General features: G+C 54.1%; 1 protein-coding gene across 4 annotated transcripts in view; it reads right to left on the reverse strand.

The window, feature by feature from the left end:
* Positions 1 to 19,402, reverse strand: part of NOL4L (nucleolar protein 4 like) — a 64,481-nt gene that overhangs the window by 16,956 nt on the left and 28,123 nt on the right. For 2 of the 4 annotated variants that reach the window (XM_063349830.1, XM_063349832.1), the window contains exon 5: positions 3,393 to 3,534. In XM_063349830.1, the coding sequence (XP_063205900.1) occupies positions 3,393 to 3,534 (142 nt within the window). Of the gene's footprint in view, positions 1 to 3,392; positions 3,535 to 9,314; positions 9,571 to 9,840; positions 9,907 to 19,402 lie in introns of those variants that run through there. The other 2 variants (XM_063349834.1, XM_063349833.1) reach the window with 2 other exon arrangements.

Consider the following 19,402-nt stretch of genomic DNA (forward strand, 5'->3'; position numbering starts at 1 on the left):
AGACACATCCCTCCAGGATGTCCTGCACAATAGCTCCGTTTCAGCAGCAAAGGGTTCGTGTTGATTTTGCTGTCGCTTTGGGTAGCCGACGGCTTCCTGCGGGCACATATGCTGTGAGCAACATCCGATGGGGAAGGGATGTTGCAGGGAGCTTCACGTTTTCCGTGCTGGGGCCCGCAGGATGAGTAACAAAGGAAAATGGAAGGAGTGAGTGTTTGCATGTCGGCGTCCCTGTTCAGAGCTGGCCAGTGCATCCTGCATCCCGCTGTGCACCCGCCAACCCGGCAGGAGCCCGGGCTCTGCTGCCGAGACTCTCCCAATGGTGCCTTCTCTGTCCCTTACCCACTAAAGTCATTAGGTCTAATTTGTTCTCCCTGCTGTTCCAAGGGCTGAGGCTGGTTGCAGCGTGGTTATACTGGGCCAAGGTTTCTGGGCACGGAGACAAAAGAAGGTGTTGGCTTTCGTCCTAGCTGCTTCTTAGCTCTCTGAAGATTTAGCAGATACCTGCATATCAAAGCATGGGATGATGGTTCCCTGCTCTCCCACTTCTCTGGATGTCATACCGCTCTTCTTGTATGCCACAGGAGAGCACTCGCTCCTCCCAAGTCTCTGAAAGACCCGGAGTTGGTGCTTCGGTACTTTAAACAAGACTTTTTTAACAAGCACGTTAGATGATACTGCTCTCCTACTAGGCAACTCTTCATTAAAACTTTATACTTTAGGAACCCTTTCACAGAAGACACACTCCAAACATCCTGCCCGTCAGATGGCAGCAAGCAAGAGAAATTTAGTAAATCAAAAGGATTTCCAGAGGGAGGAGAGTACCGAGTCCTGAACAAGCTCCCGACTGAAAGAGGTGGCGTGCGACCAGACCCCGCTGCAGTGCCGGGATGCTCGGAGCTGAGCCCAGCGGGGCTCGCTGCAGCACTGGCTGTGTCTCCCACAGCTGGTGGAAGAAGGCTAGAGCTCTGCAGGGCTGCTGCGGGGCACGGTGGACAGCTGAGCGCGAGAGATGTGGACAAATATCCAGTTTTGGCATGGAGGACTTTGGCCAGAGCCCTTGGGCTGCCCCGGCGTGGGTGCTCTGCACGGGGCATCCTGGCCAGCTGGGCTCCCAGGAGCACGCAGTTCACACAGGCTGGTTACTCACACTTAGATGATTTCTTCGGGAAAGTCTTGCATGTGCGCAGCCTTAGAAAACCAGTGTGAACTAGGTAAAACACACTTGCTTCCAAAAAAAAGAGCTTTCATGGATCAAGGGAAGAGGAAAATGAAGACTTTGATTCACACACATTCTCTTCCCTGTGCCAGTAATTTGCCTTTCCTCTCTCACCGTGCTCCTTCTCTGCTCTGTGCTCCTCTCTTCTAACCACCCGCTGCCCTCCTGAGTCGCCTGGGCTGGTCCATCTTCCTTCTTCCCTTCCCAGCCTCATGCGTGCTTCAGTCCTGGGTGGGAGCGTTGGTTTGGCAGAGAGACTGATACGAGGGCTTCCACCCCCGCAGCATCAGCCAGAGCTCCAATACAGGACAGGGACATTCACCACAGTCACAAAACCTCTTTTCAGTCCCATAAAATACCCCCTGAAGTATGACAGCCTGATGGAAATCCCAATGCCTGTCTTCTACTTGAAGGATCTCGTTAGTAACCCTGGGCTTGGCTTGCTGACTCTTTGACTCCATCACTTCTGATTTGCCAAAGTCTACCTGTGTTAGCCTTCTGCTGATCCCGGGGACAGCCTGGGACACTTGAGCTCCTCACAAAAAGGAAGGGACTCTATGTGCTTTATTGCTCACCACTGAACCTTACAAAAGAAATGAGAGGAGCCAAGAAGGGCCCCAAAGAGGACACCTGCTTCTGAAGAAAAACCACAGGGCATGAAAAATTGGAAGCATTTCCTAAGAGGGCAGAGAGAGAGAGGATTTAGCTTTAGTGAGAACATCTTGATTTGCCTAAATACGTGAGTCCCTTATTAAATTACTGCCCCGTTGAATAATAGTGTTCAGCAAAGGGATCAAAACCATGTCATTCTAGATTGTAAATGAGACTTGGGAATTCAGTGGTGAGGGATAAGACGGAAGTCTGAAATGCCCCGACGGGAAAATGGCAAAATTCAGGGGGTGCAGAGAGACCCAGCCAGACTACAGGTATGAGACGCAGCGCTTGGCTGGGGGCAGAGGTTGCAGCCTGGTGCCAAAGAGCCGAACGCGTCTGATGTGAGCAGCTGCGTTACCACCGAAACACCCTTCCTCCTGCCACGGGCTCAGCCCCGCTGCCAGGCCCTGGACAAGCAGAAGCGCCGCTGCCCGTCCCACCGGCCGGGGCCGTGGTGCAGCGCAGGCAGGTTTCACATCCTCACCAAGGCTGCCTGACTCCGGGGCTGGTGCTGGTTAGTTAAAAACAGCGGTTTCTCAGAAGTGCAGACTTGCAATAGAAACCGAAGTGCCACAATGCGCTGAAGAGAGCAGCGTCCCCGCAGTCCCTGCCACTGGCCACACAAGTAGCTAAAAGCCACCCCAGGGAGACCTGCCAGCACAAAAGCCCTTTCTTTCCCCTGGGGTGATTTTCCAGTTCCCTTTCTTAAAGCAGCACCGACCCAGCCTGGGTTGTCCCTCGACTCCTCCACTCCTTTTCCGCTCTCCCAGCAGCAGCCGGACTGGGGATAACGAGGGATTCAACCTCTTGAGCAAAAGCCAGTAACAGTCCAACCACCGAATCCTTCCAAGCATCACGGAGATGAACTCTGACCCGAACTCATACTTCTACCATTTATTTACTTGCTCCTTTATTTTAAACTGGTGTGTTTCACAGAACTAACACACCACCTCTCTTCACCAAACGCTTCCTCCCACCCAGCCCATGTGTGCTGCCTTCAGCCCCTTCCAACCGCCTGCCCCAGGCGAGGTGACACCCACATCCACCCCGCGCCCTCATCGCTGTCGGCTATTGCAGATTACACATTTCTTGCCTGGGGGATCCCAGACACTGCCAAAGGTGCAGTTTTCCAAGTGTGGAAAGCTGTAACCTCTATTGCGAAGCCTTGACATCCTTTTTACAGCGGGGCAGCCCGCAGTTCAGCATTTCTTTGTCACACCCGGGGAACTACAACCTGATGGCTTAGGAGAGGATTTGGAGACCTCTTTCTGGAGGAGCTGGGACACAGGTCCCCATACAAGGACCATCAGCTCCGAGGTGGAGAGGGCCCTGCCTGAGCAAGAACCCAGAGGCTAAACGGGAAGGACTGGGAGTCGGCGCTGCTTCGAAGCCTGTGCCGATACGAAATCCATCCTACAGGTGGGACACCTGATCAGAAAGGACTAGTTAATGTTTAATAAGTCACAAAAACATCCTGTGGCAGAGGCGCAGAGTGCTTCCCTCCCAGTGGGGCACTCACCGTCCTCCTGGCCGTGCAGGTTCTGCGGGCTGCGCATGCTCTCGTCCTGGCTGGGGCTCAGGCTGGAGTTCAGGTGCTGGTCAGCTGAGATCCATGTGGAGTCGTTCATATCAAAGTCCTCGCTGCTCACCGATGTCTCATCCTGGAGGCAAGCAGGAAAGGGTTAACTCGCTGAGCTATTTTCTTCCCTCCTTTCTCTGGCTTTAACATCTTCTCACTGCACTCCTTCCTAAAAACAATCCCATGGCAGCTCCTGCCCCCCAAGAACGCTTGCTGGCCCCTCGGCACTCCCCAAGGCCACAGCGAGCAGCCCTTCCCTCCGCCGGGCTAGGGACGGCCGGGTTCTGCTTCCTGCCTGAAGACGTGCCTGAGCAATGGCACTGTCTCTAATTGAGGACAATTAGAAAGAGCTCGCATCCTGTAGGAGCGGATGGCTGAGCCCTGGAGTTTACCCTTTAATCTCCATCCACCCCAGCGTGTTTCTGGCGAGGCAGCGGCATGTGGGAGCCGAGGATGGAGTGGAACTCCATTGAAACTGTAAAACATCTCAGACTTTTTTGAAACCAAATAATCTGCTACAACAGGAATCACTGGAGGACTGGCACCGGCAGGGAGTGGTCGGTGGAGCAGATCTGGGTAGCGGCACCAATCCCCATAGACCGGCACTGCCTGATGCTGCCGAGGAGGCTCCTGGAGCACAGCCCCAAGGGACTGCTCCTCCAGCCCTCTCCGAAGGGATATTGCCTCCGTACCCTGATCAAAAATGACAACACACACCTTGGGAAAGGGCTGGGGGAGTGAGGTCCCCATCGAGGCAAGGACACCCCAGCTCGGGCCGAGAAGCCCGCCCAGCCGCTTGCTCCCCGGCAGCATAGATGACATTCCTCTCTCCCACTCCTGCAGCTGAAAGGACATTTTCTCTCTCCTTCTCGCTCCCTTCTCGCTAACCTTTACAGTACTTCGAGACACAGCCCTTGGATCGCTTCCAGCACCGGAAAGGTCAGCCACAGGATTTCAAAACCATCATCATAAAGGCAGCACTGAGATCCTGAATGAGAGGAGGGGCTGTGGGACCTCCCCAGGCTGAACTCTCCGAACATGCAGCTTGGGAGGAAGCAGATACGTGTCCCTGTATTAACACGCTCCTGCTGGCGATCCCTTTATCTGCCTTCCTTTCCCCGCTCCCCTCCCAAAGCAATGGGCAGAGACCTCATCCAGAGCCCTGGGGTGCAGGGGAACACCGAAAATGTTTCCAGAACCGCTTTCAACTGTGCTTTCCTTTGATTGAACCATTTCAAAGGCTTGTAAACTCTCTGCTCTCATATTTTTTTTCCTCCCCCTGGTCCTGAGATAAAATACAATCCCCGCTCCCTTTCCGTGTAAGAAGCAATTGGCAAGCACCCCTCCAACCTACGCCTGCGCCTCATAAAAACTGCCCTGTCTGGCTGCCGCTGGCTGACAGTTTTTATTGTGAACAAACAAATGTCTTTAAAGACAGGTTTGTGCTTTTCCTCCCCATTCCTCATCCCTGCAGACACATCTGCTGGCTCGGGGCTCGCGCCCGCCCCCAGCCCGCTCCCTCCATGTGCCTCCCGGGGAGTTTCCTGGAATTTACGGCTTGTGAAACCCCGCACGCACCAACGGACGGACAGGACTGAGCAGCCCCATACACGCCCGCCAATGGCACGGGGAGACCCCCACCCCCAGACCCACCTGCGCTGCCAGCCAGGTGCCCCCGTGCAGCCCCCCCTGTGCCCAGGTCGAGCAGAGAAGGAGAGGCAGGGGGGAGGTATGGCATCCCCTCGGCTCAGCACAGCACTGCTGCCACACCAGCCACCAAGCGATCCTGCCTCTCCAGAAACTCCATCTTGTACATACAGGAACAGAACTGCAAAGGTCTCCCTGTTGCAAACTATAAATAGTCTCTTTATTGTAAGCATTTACAGGGAGGCAGCCACCCTAATATCTGGCCTTCTTCACAAGGCTTACTCAAGATTACTGTCAGAGCTTAAGAGACAAACACGAATGCCAAGGTCCTTGCTGCCCACAGGCTCTCACCTGTCCGGTGAGGAGGAGGAGGAGCCCTGGGAGCGACCCACAGTGTTTTCGGAAAGCGGCTGGCTCAGGCAGAGCGTCTGCAGGGCTCAGCTGCGGAGGACGCCCAGCCTCAGCACCCAAACCGCAACCGGGGAGGCATCCCGCTCTCCACACACTCATGCATGGTGGAAAAGCAGTGACATGAAGGATGCCTCGCATGCACGTGCTATGTAAAGTGCTTTATAAATGTGTACAATCCTCTTGAGGTGCAATAACATTTGCCTATTATTAGAAATACTCTGGGTATCAAACCAGAAACTGATAAGCTATAAATTACTCAAGTCAAACAAGGCCGTCGCACGTTCACTGGTCCAGTATCCAGCCACCAGCAGAAAGAGCAGGTTCCTGCTGTGAGACCCTGCCAGGCAGGCCTGTTCCCACATCCCCAGTGTCACCCTCTGCTTTCCAGCCAGAGTGTTCTGCTTTCCAGCACTAACACCCTTGGCCAAAACACCAATGGGACAAACTTCCCAGCAGCGCACAGCTCCCGCAGCACAGCCGACCCCGAGGGAATGCAAAGCCGACCGTGCGGGTGGCGTCGGGGTGAACCCTTCACGGCAGTGGAGGATGGCCAAAGCTGGCGGTGGGAATTGCCAAGAGAGCATCTGCTGCCTGCTGGCTTGGGGCAGCCCCTGCAGCTCTGCCCGTGCCCTGGTGCCCCAGAGCTCCTCACACCTTTGTGCCTCTTGCCTAAAGCAAGAGAAAGGCCCCGACCGCAAGCACGGCTCTGGCATCCCCACCGCTGTGGCTCCAGCATCCTCCGCTGCCCCTTGGCTGCATCCCTCACTGCTCACTGGGACGCCAGGGGCCACCAGCAAGCTCCCTCCTCAGGGCACCCCTCAGAGACCAAAGGCTGAGTGTTGTGACCTCCTCGTGCTGCCCGGCACAGCCAGCAGTGACTCTTGGCACTGCCCCCCCTCACGCCAGGGACAATCCCTGGGATGGGAGGCCCCAGCAGCAACGCCCAGAGCACTGACTGCCCGGCCACGGCCCTGGAGCAGCCCCATTTCAGTCTGCTGGAAAGGAGGGATGACTGCGGAGCACACGACCCAGTGTCCAAACATGGGACACCAGAGCAGGATGAAAATCTAAGCTCCAGATTTCCCCTGGATGCCGATAACCTGGGTGAAGGCTGAGCCTCGAAGCGGGCTCCACCATCCAGCCAAACAAGGAAGCGTTTCTCAACAGCAGCAACAGCTACGACTCGGAGCAATACGGTAAATCTAATCTACCCTTCCACCCTCTTTTGGCTTGCAAGTCAGGCAGCTCATTCTTTTTCCTCTCTGGGTTCTCAGGAGAATTCTCTCTGCTAATTTCTTCTTTCCTGTAAACAAACTTCAAATGAAACTTTCATTAGAAAACAGAACGCAATCCATTACCAGCGCCTGTCTCAGGACCGGCTGCCTTTTCCCCAGTTCCACGCCACTGGTGGCATGGATGGAAGTGACAGTGGTTGCCCCAATCAGCCAGCCTAGAGACAAACCCTGAACCCCGTCACCGCCGCTGCCGCCCTCCTCCTTCCTGCCTTTCCCAGCTCTGCGGAGAGATCTCCTCACCCCGCAGTAAAGCCCCATCGCTTTGTTTCCAACGTTCAAGAGATTGAGCGATCAAGGGTCAGGCAATGTGCGTGCAGCTCCTCTTCTGCAAGGGGAAGTCGGATCCTGCTGGTGCATTCACAGGCCACACCCAAACATCGGAGCAGGGCTCCCGGCACCGCGCAGGGTTTGGAAAACAACATCCTTGCTCCCCTCCTTATCTACAGTCCAACATTCACAGCTGCTCTGCAGACACTCGCGGCCAATGTTTTCTGAGCGGCAAAGGCAGACACTCACATGTGCAGGACTCGCGCTCGGCATTTCTGTCCCACTTTCCATACACCAATCTTCCAGCACCGCGCGTGCACGCGTCTGCTGAGCCTCTCAACTTCCCTCCGAGTTAGAAAAGTATTCTTCCTATTATAGAGCTGGAAACCCCGGGTACTGACAGCCGCCCTGGCTGGTCCAAGAACACAGCGAGTTGCTGGCAGATCCAGGAACACAATCAGGACCTCCGGATGGCAAGGCTTTAACTGCTAGACAGGGTTTCTTCACCGGCGGCTCTCCTTCCTGGAGAACAACCTCCCATAGCGTGGGCTGGAACAGGGCAGGGGGGGAAGCTACTCTTATAACCGTATCTCGTAAATATATGCAAGGCTATCGGTAACCTGCTTATTTTACAGCCAGGCTCAGTTTCTCGGGGACTGCCTTGCAAGTCTCTCTCCAGTCATTTACACGCTGTGCCTCGCGGTTAATATTCCAGGCTCCGAGTCTCAGGACGGTTTATTTTTTCTCTTTGAGTCCTTTTATTTTAAAACGTGTCCTTTCATGCCACAGCCTACTATCCCAATGGGATTTCCTTCCACGGAGCGGGAACCGAGGCTGTGTGCCGTGCAACCTCCCCAGCACGCAGCCACGCTCAGCTTCCCACCAGAAGCAGCCGTGTTTTTAGAGTCAACAAAAGACAACGCGTGATCGCCAGCCCCCGGAGCTGCTCCACCACCGTGCCAGCCGTGACCTGCTGGGCACAGGCAGCCCCCAGACCTGCCAAACCTGGCTGGGGCAGAGCACCTCCCGCTGTGACCCACGGCAGCAGCACAGCGCTTGGGGATGAGCTCTCAGGAAGGCAGCCTCATCTCCGTCTCAGCAACTGTTTAAACCCGGCCCTCTGAGCATGCCAAGAAGGTATTGAACCAGATTTGACCCTAACTTAACCAGTTCAGCGCAGAGAAAGGCTTACTAATGGAAGATAAAACACTCCAGGTCAAAGACTGATACTGCAGCCACAAATACTGTGGTGGTCATTGCTTCAAAGAGCCCGAGAAGCCTTAAAGCACAAGGGTGTACGCTGGCTGTGGTGGCAGCGAGCTGTGACTGTGCTGCCTACTCGTGTGTGCAATTCACACACCAAACAGAACATCCCCAGCGCTCTCTTTGTCAGGTCACTTACGTCCTTATTTACTGCGATTTCTGCCGATTTCTACGGGACACGGCAAAACCGAGCATTTGCTAGTTCCCAAAAACGGGCAAAAGAGTTAATTTAAAAGGCGAACGGCAAATGGAAGAGGAAGGGAGAATCTTCACCTCCTCCCCCTCCTCCCCTTTCTCTAAGAGCTCTTCTCCTTGGACACCCCCCCCCACCCCGCACCAGGAGGAGGAGGGTTCCCACCGCCCCGAAGTGGAGGGATGCAGGAGGGTGATGGAGGCGGCCCCGGCAGCCCCTTCCCGCAGCTCCTGCTGTTCAGCGGGGAGGTGCTGAACGCGGGGGCCACCGGGCCGGGGGGGCGGGGAGGAGGAAAGGGCGACCCGGACGAGACACCCGTCGCGTCCCCCTCCCCGGTGCCCCGCACCCCCCTCCCCAGCACCTGAACTTGCTCCCAGCCGGGCAGGCGTTTGCTTTTCCACCCGAGGCGGGGATGGTGCCTTGATGCCCATAAACCGCGCGGTGTGAAAGGGCACTTTGCTCTGCCACGAGCACCGGGAAGCCGGTGCCGAGGCGGGAGAAGTCCCGGTTTTGGAGGAGGGGGCTGAGCGGCCGGGGGTCCCCCCACCCCCGGCGGCCGCGGGAACCGGCGTTTCCCCCGGTGGGACGCGGTTCCCACGCGTGTCTCCCCGCAGCAGCGCGGGGCGAGGAACCGGGTGAACGTCCCCGTCCCGGTCCCCCGCGTGCCTCCGCCCGCAGGTAAATAAATACACCCGCGACGGAGACTGCCCGCCCGTGTGCGGGGAACCGGGGCTGTCGCACGGGGCTCAGCGTGCGGCGGGGATTGACACGTAAGTAGGGCTTTACCTCCAGGGAGGCGGCTATTTCCAGCACAATCCCCGCCCGGGGCCGGGGCCGGGGCCGGGGCCGGGGCCGGGGCCGGGGCGGGCGGCGATGGCGGCGGGGCCGGTTCCCGGGAATTGATGTGGCCGGAGCGCTCCCGCCGCCGCCTCCTCCCACTTTCTTCTTGCGCTTTTGTGCTCTTCCGGGGAAGGGGGGAGCCGCGCCGGGAGCGGGGAAGGACGCGCCAACCTCACACCCCCACCCACCCCCCCACCCCCCGAGCCCCGTCCCTCCCCTTCTCCCGCCACCGGCCAGGCGACCGGCAACTTCCCGGGGAAACGGGGCGGCGCGGCCGCTCCCCCCGGAGTTGGGGCAGGGCCCCGCGGCCGCCCCCCCCCCCGCCCCGCCCCGCCCCGCCCGCCAACCTCCCCCCCCCCACCCTCCCCCCTCCTCCCGCAGCACCGCGTGGAGCCCCCGCGCATCCCCTCCCGCCCCGGGGTCGGGGTGGAGGGGGGCCGGTACCGGGAGCCCCCCGCGGACGGTCGCCTACCTGGAGCAGAGCCTGGGGCCTGCCGGCCTGCGCCAGCCCGGCGGCGCGGCTGGGAGCGCGGGGCGGAGGGACGGAGGGACGGACGGAGGGAGGGAGGGAGGGGGCCCGGGCTGGCGGCGCTCCGGAGAGGCTGACAACCAGCTGCTGCCCGGGGAGAGGGGCCGGCGCTGCGGAGCGCGTCACTCCCGGCTCCCGAGGGGGGGGAACGGGGGACGGGGAGGCGGAGGGGGGCGAGCGGGGCCCGGCGGCGGGCGGAGGGGGCGGGGGAAGGGGAGCGGGGCCGCGGGGGGCGGGAGCACCGGGGGGCCGCGCCTGGAAGAGCACATTGTGGAGGGCCGGGGAGGGCCCTTCCTCCGGGAGGAAGAAGACAATGTCCAGGGCCGGGCGCCTGCTGGAGAGCAGCGAGAATGCACGGCCGGCGGCACGGATCGGTACGGATCGGTACGGCACGGCCCGGCCCGGCCCGGGGGGGATGCAACCCGCCCGGGCATCCTCCGCACGGCACGGCCCGGTGGGTGGCTGTAACCCATCCGGGGAGGCTCGGCTCGGCACGGCTCGGCACAGCACGGGGCGGGGATGCAACCGGCACGGCACGGCCCGGTGACCCGCAGCCCACCCGGGGACGCCCGGCCCAGCCCGGCCTCCGCAGGTCCGTTACGGGGCGCAAGTTACGGGACCCCCGGCTGTGAGTCCCCGCGGAGCCGGGTGGGTGTCCCCCAGCCCCCCTTCCCCTGCGCTCGGTGGGTGCAGCGGTGCCCAGGCCCCGCGCTGCCTCCTCCTCCTCTGCTGAATCCTTTTGTTTCAGATGATTCTCCCTTTCCCACCGTGGGAGCAGAAGAAGACCCTACGCTGCCAGCACCAGCATCACTCAATGCTGCAGCCTCTGTCTCAACGTTGGATCTCGGCTGTTGTTAAATCAGCAGCTCTTCAGGGCAGCTCCTTGACAGCAAAGCTGCCCACCGATCTCGGCCATCGCCCCCAGCACAGCCCCGTACAGGGCACCGTGCTGCCAGGTCCCTGGGGGGGACCGGGATGCTGCGACCCAGCTCGGGGCGGGCAGCGCCTGGTGTCCTGCATCCCCCAAGATGGTACCCGCTCCCAGGCAGGGCCCCGAGGGCAGCGGGTTGGTGACCTCCCGCCTGGTTGGGGATCACCGCGATGGGCGCCAGCATCTCAGCATCCCTCTCCCCAGCCCATCTCATGTCTCTTGCTGTTTAATGGTTATGAAGGAAATTTTACGAAATAAACCAAGTGTAACGGATTCCGCGACGGAGCCTGTGGTAGGCCGGTGCCAGAGCCGAGGATGGGAACCGCCACATTCATGTTTATGGCTTGTTAGTGCGGATGTCCAATTATGATGTTTTCTACTCCAGTGTTAACCACTTCACTGCCAGGGAAAGCGTGCAAGGGAGGAGGGGCGGCTCAGGAAGATCCGAGGCTGGAGGTGAAAATGAGTATCGCTCGGTATTGCATTTCCATCTCCTCCAGGCTGATCTATGGAGCCAGAGGCTGAAGGGTGAGAGCAGAGCCCTGGGAGCCTCCTGTGCTCCTGCAGGAAGCGGCCGGCTGGGAGGGCAGCGGGCTGTGAGCCCCCAGCCTGGGGGCCTGCTCCGTGCTTACTTCCAGCTCAATGGCTGCTGCTCCTCCCTGAAGCTAAAATAAAATCCTGACCATTTAAGGTGAACAGGAGACTTGCTGTGGACCTCAGTGGAGCGGGCTTTTAACCCCTTCCCATTGCTGGGCTTTGTTTACTCCCTGCGCTGCCTTCGGCTTCAAGCTAGACTGGCTTAAAGCCATTTAGGAAAGCACATCCCCCTGGCAGTGAGGCGCCTGCCCCTCTTTTTGGGGAGCTCACAGGCAACACAAACCAGCCAGGGTGCGAGTTTGAAGCTCGGTCACTATTCTGTGCTGCCTCACCATGTGGACACTCTTATTTTATACTAAGTGCCTTTGTGTGGGTTAGGTTAATCCACTTTGGAAATGGATTAACCTAAATTTCACATCGGCAAACTTAGTGTTGAACAGCCGCGTCCACACAGGGAGCAAGGGAGGAACAGCATCCAGCAATAGCTGCTGGGCAGGAGCTTTTCCCTGTGTAGGGGAGGGGTCCTGACCCCAAGGGGGGTCACCGCCGTTACAAGTGGGGTCATGAGCCCGACAGAAATGCAATTGTTTGTGCCAGCGCGCGGGGTCACGAGGCTGGCAGAAGTGGGGCTCACTGGCGGAAGAGGGGCTGCCTCCAGAACCAGGGAGGGAAGCTTTGGGAAACGGCATGGCAAGCTCCTTTCTAGTGGGTATTTTTCAGATTCAAATTATCTAGGGGGAAATAACTGGCAATTAGATACAGAATTGGTAATAATAATTTATCAAGTTGTCAGGAACAGGGGTAAGTGCCTTACGGGATCACACGTTAAAAAAAAAAACACAACATAATAAACCCGTACTACTGTTATTATATTATATACATGTAATACACATCAAATATATTATTTATAAGTCGCTTCCTTCCCTCTCTCCTTGCAATGTGTTCATTACTTCTGGTCCCTGCAAACCCCTTCGCAGGGACACAGATCTGCCCATGCAGAAAACTTGGGGCTCCTTATCAGGCTGTGCTTCCCAGACAGGCTCCCATCGGATGCCACCAGAACCTGAGCTGCAGGTCCCAAGAAGAGCCGTGCCCTGGCTGTAATGGCCCCTGCACCCCGCAGCCTGCCTGCGTCCCAGGCAGCAATGCTTCTAAGGGCATCACTAACGATGCCCTGACCTCATCTGTCGTAATTTCCTAAGGCAAGGCTCTGCAAGAATGCCAGGGCTGCTGTCAAACCCAGGAATAAACTACATTTAAGACACCGTAGGAGCTTAATTGAATAGTTGTGTTGTTGAGGAGTGTGAGCACAGTGATCAAGTGGTGAGAGCAGGGGACTGCAGGACGGCAGGATCCGGCCATCATGCCAGAGGAATCACTGACTCACGGGCGACCTTGTGCGAGTCACTTGATGTTCTTGTGCCTCTGAAAAGTAGGTTAAATAACAAATGGGACCTCCTGCATCGGGTCCTCCATGACCATCAAACCCTACTGGGTAATAAGCATTAAAATGCGAATCTCTCAGGGGCAAGGCCAGTAAGGGAAGGGGGGCAAGAAGAGCTGCCGATGGAGGGCCCCAGTCGCATGGCATGAGGGGGATACGCAGCTTTTATCAACACTGTATTTTAACTTATCTGGCATCCACAGCAGAGTCAGGGAAAAAAAAGGAGAGTAAAGATTTGGGAAACTTTATTATAGACCAGATTTGTTGTGGGCTGAGGGCTGCATTCCCACTTCATCTTGGTTGCTCCTTCTGTAAAAGTAGCAGTTGTTAGCATCTGGCATATGCATGAATAAAAGGGGTGGTTTTTCCCAGGAGCCAAGACCAAAAGATGGAAAGGAAATGCAGCTCTGTACTTCGCAGGGTACACCAGTCACTGTCAAGGAAAGGAGTTTTTCTATGCATGGAATTTGACTTCCTCTGGAGTACAGGGAACAGGTGTTTGAAGGGCCAGGTCAATCATAGCCCAATATCCCCTAACATTTCTTGCCAAAGCTTGAACCCACAGCGCTGGCAGGAACGTCTGCATTGCGTTACACATTGAGGACGACCCTCACAGCTTATCTCTTGGGCACCCAGATCAGAATCAAGTCAGCATAAACAGAACCCCCACTAAACCCATTTTTAGCCATTCTCAAGCCATACTGCGTTCTTCAGAATCCATCTTTGCGAGTAAAACCCACTCTTCAGATACACACACACACTCCTTTGCGCACATAAGGCTCGTGATGCGGGTCTGCGGAGCCTGTGCAAGCAGGCAAGGTGCAAGCCTGCCTGCGCAGGTTTAACAGCAGCGGAAACAAAAGCAAGTACACGATTCAAGGTTAAAAAGCTGAACCACACAGCTTCATCTTCTATAATAACGGAAATCATTAATAATAGTTCGCACTCTCAAAGTAGTTGCCATCCAAGCTCTTGAAGAGCTTTATTAGTGAGCGAGACCTCAGAAGTCTCTCTAAGGTATTACCCCCTTTTTAAAGGGAGAAAGCAATTAAGAAACAGCCATTTGTGTGACTTGATCAAAGTCAACATATAGCACGTCAGCACCCAAACCTGGGAGACGATGCCGAAAACCTCACCGTGCAAATCTTTCCACAGGTACGGGATAACTTTAACTGGATCCATGAGACTATTCCATGGATATTAAATGCTTTTATCACCCTGAGGTTCAGGTTTTTCCCCTGGGAATGTTTCCTAGCTCTGCTTTACAGGACCTGAACCAAAACTTTGTTTCCAGTTCTACTGGGAACAGCTGCCTTTGATGCTGGTTACCGCACAGGGAATGGGCAGCATCTCTCCTCACCAAGAGGGGAGGTACTTGGAAGAAATGATGAATTAAAGACATAGAACGTGGTTTCTGGCCCTTCTCATTGAGTGTTCCCAGAAACAGGCTCAGGCAGCTCAGCTTTATCAGGCTCCTCGGACTGCACCGCTGGATAACGTGCACCAAGGGCAATTGGTTCTAATCACCCATGGGTGGATCAGCCCCAGCGCCGAAGAGCCTTGCTGTGGGGCGAGCAAGGAACCCACACGGGCTTTGTGGGCCATCCTGTCCCAATGGCCACGTCCGCGCAGTGCTGAGCTCCGTGGAGTCACTTCCACCAGCCCAGGGGACTCCATGCTCCCCAGCCAAGTGCCACCGACCCATCCATCCTTTCAGGCACTCTCACTGCTGGTTCCTACTGCCCGGTTCACATCTGGTCTGCCATGCCCTGCTCCTGCTTGATCCAACCCAGCCCTCACTAGCATGACAACCACAGCTGCAAGAGTGAGACAAATTTCTAAACATCCCCCAGCCGCCTCTCCAGGACCTTCGTTAAGCTGCACGACATCACAGGGAAGCGAACAGAGTGGGAAAGGGACCAGCTTCTCTCCACCAGTGCACAGCTCCCAGTGAGGAAAATGGACCAGACCAGTTGCACGCAGCAACTAAACACACCTGAGCAGCTGAGGAGGAAATTGTGCGTGGCATCACTGGAATCAGGCAATGCCACTTTGTTTAAATTAACACCTCTTTTCTTACAGAAAATAACGTGATTTGCCCCAAAACTGCAAAGAGTTAGGGCCTTGGCATCGCACCTCATTTGAAGGTGAAAGCTGCAGCAGCAGAATTTATTGCAGCCAGCCCAAGTCAGGGTCTCAAATTGATTGCTTGTGTTGAGCTCGCATTGAAGAAACCCAAAGCTCACCTGTAATGCAGCTACACTAGGAAAAATACTGAAAGATCTACACAATGGGAAAGAAAAGCTCTTAAGTTTTTACTAGCTGGGAATGCCAGAGTTAATTCCAATAACAAAAATGAGCCGACCTTCACTGAAAGCAAGCCATTCACACGAGTTTGAAACCAGGCTAAATGGTTTGATCATCTGACCTCCTGCATCGCATGAGCCATTAAGGCCAAGGATGAAAGTTTTGCTAAACTATCTTTGCCAGCAAAGAATGCTGTTATGACGGCCGAACCTGCCTCCCTGGCTTTTGCCTGGACAAAGTCTCTCATTGAGGGCATAATTTAAATTTATCTGGCAAAGCCCACTTCTGCCAGCAGAAGCTGCATCTCCACTAGAGGGCTTTGCTGATGCAGATCTACGAGCAAGCCTTTATCGCATAGATTAAATCTGTATTTCAAACAGCTCTGGTCATGGTGCCTCGCTCTGTGCATACAGACAATATTCCCTTTTCTTCTGTGGGGAAGGGTGCATTAGGGAACTTCTCTAGTGCTCCAAAACATCTTAAAAATTAACATCAGGAAACATCTTCCCAAGCCAAGGAAAGGCCACTTGAATAAGAGTTATCTCGTCAAGTTGATTTAGAGATATTTATTCCTGATGATGTTTAACACCCTCTTTAATGGACTGGGAAGTACCTTATCATCCTCATGTGATGCAAACACATCATCCCACTTCCTTCCAAACACTGACTGCATGCTTCTGCCTTCTCTGCACATCTATGAACACATACAGTGTTTCTTTGGGATCTCTTCGCTAAGCACTCAAACAGATAAATTCAGGTCCTGGATCTCACACAGCAGCTGCCAGCTCTGCCAGATTTGGGTCTGGTCTCTGGACTGCATAAGAAGAGATGTCCACAATTCTCGCTAGTGAACTTACAGACTGAAAATGAAGATCTAACTTGCTCTCTTCTCCAGCTGCGCACTCCCCTCCCTGCCTCTGCCAGTTCTGCACCTCCAGGATTAGCCTGGAGATGGATCTGAAGCAGAAGGAAGCAAGTGAGCTGCCAGGGGAAGATGCATCTTAGCTGTTCTGGTAATACTGGAGCCCTCTGAGACACTGAAGTGAGCGAGCACAATAACAGGTGGGCCAGGGAGAAAGGAGAGTGGAAGGAGGAGGGCTTAACATCACAGTCATGAGGCTCCATGAGCTCCCGAATCCTGCAGAGGAGGCTCGATCCTCGCCAGCACTAGACGAAGCCAACTCCCTGTACATCCGTGGGATCTGAACCCCTCCATGTCCCCTTCCAGGATTACTCTGCTGTTCGGGTTAAAACGTAGGTTGAAATTGTGTTTTGAAAACCACTTCACATCCATGCGCTGTCACACACTCCAGGTTTACAGGGAAATTACTGGACGGATGGAGTGTGTGACGGTGCAGGACAAGGCTCCGTCCCTTTCAAACACTCACAAGTCAGTGTAGCAAAGCCATAGCAACAAGAAAAGCCCTTGTGTTATTTCCCATCCAAGAGCAGCTCCTGCCATTCACTGATTGCATGACCTTCTGTCAGCAGTCATTGAAGCAACCTTTGAAAATGTTTCTGTATCATTTAAACCTGGTTACTCGGCCCTGGACTGTGTCTGCCAAGATATCAGGAACATCTCATCTCCAGAGCAGAGAGTGAGCCCGGTATTTCATGGATTTCTTCTTTTAAAATCTTCATATTCTACCAGCCACCAGTGGAAATCATGCCCGACAGTGTGGCATGAAAAATAAATCCGAGGCTGCGTTTGAATAGGACAGAAAAGACTGTCTGGAAAATGACTGCAATAAACTCAAATAACCAATCAGTTAAAAATGCTAATATTTATTGTTTGAAAATGAGGTGGAAGGATCATTATAGATAAATATCAAATATCTTCTTTTCATTCCTTTTTGCTGCTAGATCGGGAAGGTCAGAAGTTCAGAGACGCTTCAGTGCCTCAGTAGGTACCCTGAAGTGCAGCGCTCTGTGGCAAGGGTAAGGGGCCTGATTTTTCTCACCCATGTGAGAATTGGTATAAAACGGGAATGAAGGAAGACTCACAGCCCAGGAGCTCCTGCATGTTCTAGTGAACCCAATTTAAGCAACATGGGTCACAGTTGTTTTCCGTCATGGCAGAATAAATGTACTGACTCCAAGAAATATATTGAAATATATTCTGCAGGAACTCTCTTAATTTTGTGAGCAACCATGTAAAGAGCTCCTCTCCTGACTGTTTTTTGTCCCTAAGCAGAGATAAAATGCTTTCTTTAAGGTTCTTCTGGCTGTGCTTCCTTGTGGAGACACTCCTGCCCTAATACTGACGTCCTTAACAGCACTAATAAATTACAGTTACAGGCACACTTTTTTTTTTCCTGAATAATGAAGTTAAAAGGCCACTTTGGCATAAATTCATTCATTGTTACCCCAAGTGAAGCAAGTTCCTCCTGGTGCTGCTGCATCCAAATAATTGCTTTTGGCAAAAGCCAAGTAGAACACAAGGCAGTCGCTTGGTTTCTTTCTGTTATCACCATCAAACGTTGGTGAGTGCAAGGCAGTGAGGCGGCATGGCAGCAAAGCTGAGCTAGAGAGGAACCACCATCGTTTTGTAAATGTTGAGATATAAAACCCATGCAGTGTATATTTGGGTAGTGCAAACAAACTTTAAAAGCGGGTTGTATTTTCTTCCTGTTTTGCATTTGTAGCAAAGTCAGAATTATTTCTATTATCATTAGAGGAATTTCACAGCTTGTAAACACCTGGAACCCCAACACCTGCAACTCTCTAACCCTAAAGCTCCCTGCCTGGGGAGAGACAGAGCAGCAGCCCCTGTTTCATAGCCCGTGCTCCACAAAGATTGCCAGGATCCTCCAGGAAAAAAAGGATGGTACTGTAGTGTCTCCAGTGCAAAGTATGAAGAAGGGAAAAAACAGCAGGAGATTGCTCGGTGGAAGGAACCGAAGCCTGGTCTTGATATTATCACAGGCAATAGGAAACAGAGCGTGTTTTGAGCTGTGCTGAGCAGGCAATTCCTGGGTTAATTCTGCTTTTCCTCTCTTCCTTCACACAGACTTCAGGATTAGCAGCTCCAGTTAGAGCCAGAGCTGCCTTAGGAGCGTGGCACTTGTTTCCCCAGGGGACGTCGGGGAGCGTCCCGTATCTCAGAACGGTCAGCACCCAAGCCCCACTGGATTTTCTCCACCACGTCCAACCACCTGTATCCTCTCCAGACTGTCGTTACCTCCAGATCTGACAGAAAGCTTCAATGCTTCAGAAGTCTGAGCAATAAGACTGATCTTTTCTTATTTTGCTCTCAGGAATCAGTTTCAGTAATACACCGAATGGCAAATTTTACTTCTTCCAAATAGGTTTTTCCCTTGGCTGCTACAGCTTGAAAAGCTTAGAAAGCTGCACTGCAACATACCGATGACAGCTCAGGAAAAGAAAAACTTTAGAGGCAGGGAATAACATCAAGCCGTTTGATTTATGATCTAAACCAACAACTGCTGGTTGCCTCAGCTGGTCCCTTTTTTGTTCCCATATGACATATGCTTCTATTCCGATCTTAGCTAGCTTCAAGAGTATTCGTGTCGGCAGCACGTTATATCTATCTATCTAGTGATAGCTCCTGTGCAAACTGCTAAACCAAAATTCAGGGTATAAAATTCTCAAATCTCTAAATTACCAACCAAAGTTCTCAAAACAAGCATCCCTAAGCATGTGCAGCTTCAACACTCAAGATTCAGTACTAAAGCCTGCCAGGTTCTGGAGCGTTTTTTATTACGGAAATAAGATCAAACTGTAAATCCAATTTTCTACCTGTAGAAACCATGTACGGGAGTTTAATGAAGCTTCATAACACACTTCTCCTGAACAAAGGTTTGGAGCCAAGAGGAACTGGTAGGAAATGCATAAATGGTAACTAGACAAAGCTCTCAGACCATCCCTTTTTAGACATGAAACTTAACTTGAAAGAACCACCTCAAATGCTGAAAAGCACAGTTAGCCTTCATGGACCACTGAGTTCCTCGCCTTTCTGAAAAATAGGTTGGTAGTCATCGGTACGGACAATGGTAGGGCCTGCAATCTCAACGCCTCTCTGCTAGGAGTTGCACCGAGACCCAGCAAACACTTTGCACAAGCCAGATGTGGTTGGAATATGTCGGCTTTTGATCCTATTTATCCAAAACTGGTCGCGAAGCAGCCATCAGATGTCACAAAGCGGTGCAGCCATCCACCCCATGTCCCCAGCCCAGCTCATCCCAGTTTGCCCCAGCCCACCCCAG

Source organism: Chroicocephalus ridibundus, chromosome 12 (assembly GCF_963924245.1).
Source record: "Chroicocephalus ridibundus chromosome 12, bChrRid1.1, whole genome shotgun sequence".
Lineage (NCBI taxonomy): Eukaryota > Metazoa > Chordata > Aves > Charadriiformes > Laridae > Chroicocephalus > Chroicocephalus ridibundus.